Genomic DNA, 10,576 nt, shown 5'->3' with positions numbered 1-10,576 from the left:
AACTCTTTTTAAAAAAAGGAGTTTCTATCCTTTTGGCCAGAAATAATAATAATATCTGGCTCTGATTTGACCCTTTCCAGCAAGGCATTTCAAAGCAGATGGAGAAAACCCAGAGAAAATGAAGGGTGCTGTCTTGGCATAACCTGGTGCCACACTGTCCAAAAATAAAAGCAGCAAACTACTAGAACTAGGATGGTGCAAGGCAGCCCCTACACTGACACAAGCTTTAGGGCCAGCCCTGCTGGCACTTAAACCCCAATCCTAATGGTCAGGGAGACAAGGCTAGATCCTAAAAAGCACCAAAGGGCAAGAGAAAGTTGACCCAGTTTGCATCCATGTACTCCAGAGTGAAGGGAAGAAGAAGAGGAAAAACAAAACAAAAACACCAGACAGACATATTTACAGAATCCAGAGCTAAATAGCAATCAGACAAGGAATCTCTTCAGCCAGATCAAAATCAACCCGGGTCTCTTTGTCTCCACAGGTGAATTAACACTAAGGTGTCCCAGGAAGCATAAGGACTGTGTTATCCCTCAACAGAGATATCATGCTGCCTTACAAGACTAACACAAGCACCTATGAACCAAAGATTCAAAAGTGGTTTTGTACCTAAAATACACATGCAAATTCTAAGAGGTGACAAAAGGCTTATTCTTAATTTTCCATCAACTGAGCAGACAGACTCCCATTATCTTAGCAGAGGCCAAAAAGAATTAGAGCCCATCACCACCACAGTACAGGTCAACTGCTCTAGCAACAGCTTTTGCTTTAAAATATTATTGGTCAACTGCTTACATACAGCTTAATATCACACTTTGCCATAATAAACTGGAGACAACCAATTTGCCTCATGTGACAGAAGCTTGCAAGTTGTTTTCTTTTTCCAAATCTCTAAGCCATTGTAAAAATATATATACATATATATGATAATTCACATGTGGACAAGGAATAACATTTGTTCTTTTTATTACCTTCAATTAGAAGCGGTTAATCTCTGCTGCACTGAATCAAGTGGGAATTAACCCAGGCACACTGTAGGCTTTCTAAAGCTAAAACATAGTAAAAGAGTTGGAACCAACATGTTCACATCACTTAATTTTAATTTATCTTTTCCAGTTTCCTCCTTCAAAGCCATTATCTTGGCAACAGAGCGATGCATACATGCACAGCAGCATCTAACCCTACTGGCTCCCAAGCTCTCCCACCCACTGAGCACATTCACGTCCCCGCAGCAGAAGGTGATGACAGATTTATGGTCACCCCGACTGCGCTAACCCCAGACCCCTCCGGTGGGGACAGTAGCCCAGTGCAGGGACACATGAGCTGGCTGGACCCCAGCCAAGGGAGCTGTGGGCGCAGCTGAGCTAGCCAAGGCTAGGGCTGCCTCAAGCAGCAGCAATGGGAGGCTCATTCCTTCAGGACACGAGGGACTAGGCGGCACCCAGACCTACAAGGTCCCAGTTGCTCCCTGCAGACTTGCTGGCTCAGGTCTCTCTGCATGTACTCCCCAGAGACATGCTCCTAGGGGCCCCCCCAAAAATCAAGGGCCAGGAGTTCATAAGCTTGGGCCCCTTCTGGATCTTGGTCTCTTCACTGGGAATGGAGCTTTCCTTTAGAGAAGAGGTAACCTGCTCACCCAAGCAGAGAAATACATGAAAACAAACCTTAAATTTTTAAAAGAACAAAACCCCTCTCCAGGCAAATTAGTGCCTACAGTTTATCACTTCAGCAAAGACGTACTTTTAAGGGAGGAAGGGAAGGGGGTGCTTGCAAGCCTCTCTCCAACTTTCTGCAACAGGCAGCTGCGTTGTTCCAGGGCACCACTGTGACGATGGATAAACCCGAGTCAGCCACACTTAACACCAATAGCAACAAGAGAGATGAGCTCAGTGTTAAAAACAGTGCAGAGAACAGAAAAAGAAAACCCAGACAGATTAAAGTGACTTGTCCAAGGCCAGGCCTCACAGCAAGTCTGTTGTGTGTGCTTAGTCACAGAGTGGGAAAATGACCATTGCACGGGGTTGGCCAGAGCTCCCCTGGCCCCACAAGTGCCCTGCTATCTAGGCACAGAGTTATGCCTCTGGCCACGTTACCCCCTTTCCACACCACAGAGAGAAGTCACTTCTCCCATCTCCCCCCTCTTCTCCTTCAAGCCCTCCAATGCTGCCATAGAGGTACGCAACGAAGCCAGAGACCACCTTCTTGGAGGGACATGGGCTCCTGGGGAACCAACATCTTTCAGAGCATAGGAGAACACGCCAAAACTAGCCTCCAGTGGGCCAAGATGCTTCCAGATGTGAGGTTGCCTTAATCATAGATATTAACTGAAGCAAAGAGTTTCCTGTACTAAAAAGTCACAAGACAAGAAAAACCAAAAAACAAAACCACCACACAACCCTGCAGCTTCACTACTGGAGCACAGAGCATCCATCGGCCACCCGGCACAGAAACCACGAGCACCCCCCAGCTGCAGAAATAACCCTGCTGACCCCCTCCCTGCCTCCTGCTCACAGCAGCCCCCTGTTCTGCCTCCACACAGGGTATACTGAGAGTCACAGCCAGGACCAGTGGCCAAACCCAAAGGTACCGGTGCACATGTGAGCTTTACCACCACAACCATCAACATTCATCAGATCAAGACCAGGTGAAAGGCAGCCACCTGAAAGAGCTGCCAGCTGAAGCAAGTGCAATGCTCAAGACAGCACCTTTACCCAGCCTCCTCTCAACAGGACTCTGCCAGCTCTTACTTTTAGGGGAGGAGGGGAAAGGCAACATCCACGATATCCTTCAGTAAGCCCTGGCTTACCCAACACCTTTGTGATAACAAGAACCTCAAAGAAAAGTTCACCTTCTACAGTACAGAGGTGTTTAAAAAACACTGATGGCATATTCAGGCGATCACCTACTAAAAAAGCTCCAGGCAAACAACTGCTCACAATAATTTGGGTCAGCCTTGTGATTTCTGTAGCCAGCGATCTCCCAGGCCCACCAGAGACTTCCCAACAAGGCCAAGGATCCACACATAATCTTATCTTCTGCGCAAAGGGACAATGCATTAGGTCATCTTCATAGATTACCATAATCTATTTCTTTAAACAGCGTGACTTCTATAGCCCCGCAAGCCCATGCTGAATATTTGAGAAATATTTCCCTCCTGGTTGGCAGGTAAACATGCAAAATAGACAAGTGTTAAGACTCTGTGCATGCTGCTCCTATTTATGGTATTTCTTCACTTCAGAGTTGCTTGCATAAATAAAAAAACTAATCATAATGTGGCTTTCCACAAAGCAAAGAAAGAGTCATAACCTAAAGACAAGTGGCTGATCCTCCACTTCAAATGTATCATAAAAACACTAAAATGTATCACTAAAAACTTTTGTGTTCCTAAGCATAGTAAAAAAGTTGGCTGCTGCTTTGGAAGGAAAATAGCCCATGTATAGGTCCTAAAAAAAAAAAGTTTAGCTGTATTAGTTAACATCCAGACACCACTCAAACCTGAAATACAGCTACTCTTACACCCAGCGCCTCACAAAAATGCTGTGCTCACCTTAAGAATAAAAAGCCAGAAGACACACCAGCAAGCAACTTTATAAAGATTTTACTAGTAGAGTGTCTTACCTCCAACAGGGTAAGGGCTGTACACGAGGCATTTGGCTAATTATAACCCAACACCTACCTGCCAGGAGCACTGCAAGGGATGTCCCCCCAGTTGAAACAGAGCTGGAGCCAGATTTTTCTTTACAAGCATCAGAGATATTTGCCTAATGTAACAGTTTGCTTCTTGACTCTTAATTTGGTTTCCAAGTGTATGAGAAGCTAGAGAGATATAAAAATTTAAAAAAAAAAAAAGCAAAAGTCTCCTTCCTGTTCCTCTCTTTCCAAGGCAGTGTCATTGCTCTCTTCCCCCCAAGGACAGTTAAAACGTGACAGGCACTGCGCAAGCCAGCACTTTGAATTCTCAGATGCCTTCATCCAGGAGGAAATGCTACACTTTCCATGACTGTTGAATGGGCGAAGTTGAGAGGTACACTCCTCTGCAGAAGCATCCCCTCCAAGTACAGAAAAAAACTAGTCTCCAACCACCCTATTGCCCCAATTTATCTATACGCAAAAGGCACACAAAGCCGATTTTCAAGTGTTTTGGCCAATAAGACTATCTATTCCAGTGGAGAAGGAGATGCTTTTTGAAGCTCCAGCAACCAGAGTCTGAAAACTGAAGGTGAAATCTCAGCCTTAACAGAGCCAGCAGAAGTTTCTTCCCCCTAGTGACTGATGGGGCCAGATTTCCTCTGCAGCCCAGAGGGAACACACGTTTTAAACACATTGGACGCTTCACACGCGTTACTTAACACTTAAAAATACACATTTCCCTATTACAACCATGACCTAATAATTATTCAGTGGAGATCTCTGGTGGAAGTAAGTGCCAGGCACGTGTTTTGCTGGTCAGCTGGATTTGTTGACCATTGCGTCAAGTTTTACTCTCAAATACACTTGTGCAGGGTAATTCAATTAGGGTTTAAAGCAACACCGGCACTGTTAAATTACATAATTAATAATGCACTTGCAACAGATTATGACCAGGTCAGTTATTCCAAAGGCAGTTGATCATAGTGTTTTACGTGAACATGGGACAACGCAAATCAGGTACTCATTCCTTTTATAGAGGTTTCAACTACAAAGGGACCGATATAACTTCACTGATACACAGCTTCGGTGTGCTAAGAGCTCTGAAGCTATTCTTAGACCGCAGCAGAAAGCATGAAGTGGTTTGCTGGCAGGTCTTGTACTCCCCACTATAACGAGAGCAAGTCACTTCATTTATTTCCCTGTTAGATGAGCAATGAGAAGACTGAAAGCCAGAGCATAAGCAAGCTCCTCGGACCAGGAACAAGAACAGGGAAGCAACCAGTTGTTATCACCATCAGCCAGTTCCTCCCCATGCCCCTTGCAGCAGCTCAGCCATCAGTTTACAGCGTGCAGCAGAAAAAAAAAAGATTATTCACCAAATTACATTTTGCACCTCTGCTTTTGAATTTGGTGTTTCCCTGCAGTCAAACACAGAAGCCTTTAAAAACTAAACACAAGACTTCAGCGGGTTCACAAGGTTCCCACTGGTGGGGCTCGAAGGCAGAGGAGGAAGGGCAGGATGAAGACAATACCACTAGACACCAGCCAGGGAGACAAAGGCAACTCCTGTCGTGTTAAAGGCTGTTGAAATATGTTGGCACAGATGCTTCAGTTTTTCATTTTTTGTTTCATTTGCAGATTTAATTTAGCTTGGAAAAAAAAAAAAAGAGACACGCTCAACTCCAAACCTAAACGTTTTATTCTGAGTAAAATAATACTTTTCATCTGAATGCAAATGAATTTCCCCACTTCCTATTTTTAGGTCCCAGTAGCAAACTCAAGCACACAAACCCCCAAGACTCCAGGCCATTTTTGCTATGAGCTGAGGCGCTCAGGGAAGGCAGAGATGCCTCACCACAGGGCATTTGCAGGAGAGACAGGGGAACAACCCTGCCAAAGAGGGCCAAGGCTGCTGAGCCAGCCTGGGGCTCCACCACCATGCTCCCCCTCCCCAAATTTAGCAACAGTTTTGCCGCTGGCCTCAAGTGGAACGGACACTGGGCTCACATCACTGTCTTTTCATCCTCTCCTTCCCAATACTAAGGAAGAAAAAAAAAAAAAACCAACAAAAAAACCAAAAAAACACACACACAACCACGAACTACCAAACAAACCAAAAAACCCCACGCATCCACAAAAAGGGAGGCCTTTAGATTTCAGTACACATGAAATACCGTGGTCTAATAAGAAGGGGTGTGGGTACAGGGGGGGAAACATGACTTCTTATTTTGTGTGCAAACAGACTGAGCAGCAGCTTCAGCCCTGAGCTTAGGCTGCTAGAGCCCATGTAGCAGCACTGAGAAGTATGATATTTTTTTTTTTCCTTTTTGTAAAAATAGGGGGGTTATGCCTGTCTCAAGTGCTGTTGTGTCTCATGAACAAAGAAATAAGCAAATCTTTGCTTCTAAAGAGCTTAAGTCAAAATTATGCAAATGTTATATTTACGACAATAAAAAAAGCGCTCCATGTTAAAGAAAGCGGCAAAGAAAAGTATGGATAGGAGGGGAGGAACAGAGGTCTTAAAATCCCCCCATAACACAGCATACATAAAACCCCAAAACTCTCATCACGGCACAAGTTTATATATTGCTCTGCTACATTAAAAATATATCAGGCCACCTCTTTTTAACTTGAGCCTAATATGGAGCCCCATACATATATTTATCTATAGATCACAGCCTGGCCTTTGGAAACAGCAGAGTTTCCCTGCTGCTTAAAAAGACTCAGGCACCTAAAACCTAAATACAGGCAGGGCCACGTTGCTACCCCAGTGCGCTGTAAGCCAAAGCTGTAACTCAACCCTCAGCTTTGCCGATCAGATTTGCCCCACAACACGACACCACGCCACGAAAACGGCAACGGGACCGCGGGCTGACAGGCAGCACCAAACATGGAGAAGGTGGCACCGGATCAGGGGGACATAAACTTGGACGGCCAGGCTAGCAACCAGTGTTTGCAAACACAACACAGGGGATCAGATGGGCCAGCCATAAATTAGGACCGGATTGCAGCGAGCAAGAGAAATCGCTCAAAATAACAAATGGCAGCAAAGAGGGCTCCCCAGCTACCCCCGGTTTCCTTTCGGTGCCTGAACCCAGGGGCATGCGCAGGCCAGCCCCCGGGCTGCTGAAACATGATGGAAAAAACGCTATTTGACAAGTGAAACTAAATAACGAGGGCTTCCAGCACCGCTCCTCGGGCTCAGAAACTTAACCACAGCCTTCCTAAATGCTGCTTTATTGTATGCTCAACGCCATTCCACTTTATTTCCAGCCCCACTTCAAAGGGCAGGAGAGGAGGGGAGTTAAGGTGACAGGGGGAGCTCCTCACTACACGCTTCCCCAGGTACGGTCTGCTCTGGCCCAGATGATCACTACATCCAAAACACAAAGGATTTGGGCTTCCTCTGAATTCTACCATGCTTCCAGACCTGTTGGCAGAAGAGTTTGGGGCGGGGATTTCTGCTAAGCAAGTCCTCGAGGCAGGTGCTAGCATTTCTCAGTGGTTGAACAAATGGCCCAAGCGATCCCGCAAGCATTCAGTTAAACCCAGCACAGCAACCAGCACTGGAAGGTGGGAGAAGGGGCTGCCCACAACCTGCCCATGCGACCCAGCAGCTCAGTGCTGCCCAACTACAGCTCTCTAGCTCCATCTCAGCCAGGGCCTCTTATTTCAGGTACTGAAAAACTGCTCATTTGAGGTTCACAGGAGCTTTAGTGTTTTCAGAGAAACTCAGCAAACGACGCCTCCAGCACCCCACTTCTCTAAGGATAGGAAGGCTTGCAGACCAGAACCACGTATCTGGTTGCAAGAGCTGTACAACAGAATGACTACTGCCAGAAACACAGGACTTCAGTGGTAACCTCACCCTTCAAAGCCCCTCTCCTTTTTTTTTTTTTTTCTTTTTTTTTTCCCCACAAGTGAAGGGCACCACCATGACCCAAAGACTCAAGAAAAGCATACTGGGAAACTGTAGCAAGTGTCAAAGTAAACGTAGCATGGCCATACACTTGCTGGGAGCAAGAAGAAAGTTCAGCACAATTTTAAGCTTCCACAAGATCACCCACAGAAGAGTATCTCTCAGGACCCTTAGCTCCTTTAAAGCTCTGAAACAAAACAGAGGGAAGGGGATAAACTATCCGCTCAATCCATTTTCCTGCCATGTTGTGCATGTTAGAAGTAGCAAGCTGTAAAGAAAAAAAATGAAGTGAATTAAATACACACAGTATGAACTAAGCAACAAAACCTTCCATAGCTTCTCCGTGCCACCGCCAGTCTCTGCCAAGCCATATGCCTCTGAATGGCATCAACACCCATGGGAAAGGAGATTCAATCTAGAGGGCAGCATTGTTATAAATAGGAGCTATGGAATTGAGTGAAGAAAGGGAAGTGTCCTTGGATGCTGCCTTAATTGGTTGGGCTTGTTTCCCCCAGAGCATTAAGGGACAGACCAAACACTGCATTAAAACAGGAGCCTTTACAGGAAAACCATATACAAGCATGCATACATGTAAACACAGCACTTTCAGATCACTTTTTAGACAAAGTATCTGCCTCCGTCCATTATTCTAACCCCATACCACCAGAACAAGGCTTGACAGCTCCTCAAGTTTTGCTGACTGGTCCATGATGCAATGCCTCAGCCCAACTGGCCTCCCTCATCTTTCCTCCTCCCTTCTTCCACTGCCTATCTCCAGCACCTATGAGTTCAGTTTAATACAGACAAAAATAAGACTGCTAAGTAAAGGTCAGTCTGACAGGCTAAAAGAGAAGTATGCCCTCCTGGACCTCTGCCCTTTGGGCTATAAATACGCAGAGCGAGCACTGGGGGAAATTCTTTGTCTGCACAGACAGACACCAGGAAGCACGTTTCCTCCTCCGTCCAGTTCCCACCCTCTCCGCTACTCAAGGACAACAGTCAGAGAAAAGCAAGCATCTCCTTACTACGTTCATGGAAGACACTTGCTTTGCCATTGGCGACTCAAGGCACACAGGCCTTCTGAGAAACAAACAAATGCTCTGAAATTTCAACCATCAGCAAGGCTGATGGCAGAATACATACGGTGCAAAGCAAACCATGAGGTTACGCGTGGGCAAAGAGGAGCATTACCTTTGAGGACTAGGGGTTCCTTGCCTTCTCGTTTGAGTGACTCCAGCACTATGTGGAGTGGCTGGGAAGGCATTACTCTGCTTGGCTCATTGGTATTCTCATCATAAACTATGATTTCTTTGGAAAAGATCCTCTTGAAGGAGTCCTTGCCTTCCCGGCAGGAGATCAAGTCCAAGACTGTGATCTTGCCCTGCTGGAGCCTTCTCCGGCTGATCTTATCAGAGCAGTTAATGTGGACAGCCCCTTGAATATGGCTCTTATTATACTCCATGAATGGCCTGCAGTCAATGATTACAGGCCCTTGGTTCTGTTGGTGGCTCTTGCTGCATTTGGTCATCTTCTTTGCCAGATCATTGGGGTAAATGATTTTGATGCTAGCGAGTTGCTTGGTGGTGCCTGAGACGGGGCTCCCCACACCGCCCAGGGGGCTCAAGCTGCCGGCGTTCTCATTGCTGTTGACCATTTGGTTGGCAGGGCAGGCAGTGGAGGCTCCGGCGTTGGCGTTGCTGGTGCTCGCTTGAGTTTGGGCCTGAGTGTCCTTGTCGTACGTTGCCACAGTGCAGCAACTGGCACTGCTGCATCCACAACTCAGGGAGCGTGCAGAGCCGTTAGATGAGGGCATATACGTGAGATTAGCAGTCTTTAGGGACACGACAGCTGCGCCGAGCAGACTGGAGTGGCTCTCACCGGCAGAAGAGGCAGATTCAAGATAGCTAGAGTCTAAATCTAGGTTGAGATCCTGAGGTCTCACTGGCCTCGAAAGTGCCACTACTACCCTGTCGTCTAAAGGAGATGGAGGCATGAGGAGGCTGAGCACTAGCAAATTAAGAAGAACTCAAGATCACCCTGCAAGAGAAAAAGAGGGAGGGGGAATGGGAAGAAGGAAAAGGTGATGAAAACAGGACATGAAATCACATAAGCCCACAGATATGACAATTCACTTCGCTAACACCCATCACCCACAGGTAACAACCCCTTCTAACAGTTATCAGCTCACAGTAGCTGCTAAAGAACCTTTTCCAATCCTGCAGCAAATACTTCAGCTATCTGCACGCGTGCACATGGCATGCAGAATACACGCGACTAGCTTGGACTGTGCAGCTACACCCAGGAGAAGGCATTTGTCTACATGCAGATGGTGCTGAGCTATTCTGAAACCCCAGGATGCAAGGCATGCAACTGATAATGACAGAGAGGCACGTTCTCTTGTTCCCGTTGCTTACAGCAAGGGAAGCAACTACCAGGCTGACTCTGCTACTAGGAGGAACACGCAGGAGCTGAATGTGTCAGTGGTGATATGCAACTTTTCCAGCAAGCTAGAATAGAATTAACTTGTGAATACATTCTCTGAGACAGTTACAAACTTGAACAGATAAAGCTAAACAAAAAAAACCACATAGGAGAAGACAGGAAAATTAGGTCCTGGAGATCTTTACAAAAAGTAAGCGTGTGCCTTGCACTTCCATCCTGCTGTTAGAGAGGCCAATCCAGCCCCAATTAAGACCCTAGCTCCAGGCCTGGGAAGGCTGCTGTTCTCCAGCAGCCCCGGAGCAGTAGTTCCCTCCTCCCCAGCACTGCTTCACAGCTTCTAGAAAGAGGGGTCCCCTCTGCCCCAGCCAAGGTCACGGCCTGCCCAACCTTTGGCTCGCCGAGAGACACGACACAGGATTAGGAACTCCCCCTTTCCACTTGCGGGGAAGGAAAACAACAAGAGCAAAGCAACCTAAGAAAGCCCAGAGAGTGCCTCCCCGTCCCCTGCAACTTTCAGAGCGGCTGCGGCTCTCGCTGGGGAACGCATCCTAGCAGCCACTTCACGAACTCCACCCAACCCCCAAC

General features: G+C 46.8%; 1 protein-coding gene across 1 annotated transcript in view; it reads right to left on the bottom strand.

The window, feature by feature from the left end:
* Nucleotides 1-9,965, bottom strand: part of DUSP10 (dual specificity phosphatase 10) — a 25,262-nt gene extending 15,297 nt beyond the window's left edge. Inside the window, exon 1 of the mRNA XM_009637156.2 lies at nucleotides 8,741-9,965. Within this exon, the coding sequence (XP_009635451.1) occupies nucleotides 8,741-9,542 (802 nt within the window). The 5' untranslated portion in view covers nucleotides 9,543-9,965. The remainder of the gene's footprint in view (nucleotides 1-8,740) is intronic.
* Between the last annotated feature and the right edge of the window lie 611 nt (nucleotides 9,966-10,576).

The sequence above is a fragment of the Egretta garzetta genome, unplaced genomic scaffold (genome assembly GCF_000687185.1).
Source record: "Egretta garzetta isolate BGI_Z169 unplaced genomic scaffold, ASM68718v1 scaffold130, whole genome shotgun sequence".
In the NCBI taxonomy this organism is placed as follows: domain Eukaryota; kingdom Metazoa; phylum Chordata; class Aves; order Pelecaniformes; family Ardeidae; genus Egretta; species Egretta garzetta.
Note: the sequence above shows the minus strand (reverse complement) of the source record. Positions and strands in the feature narration are given on the sequence as shown.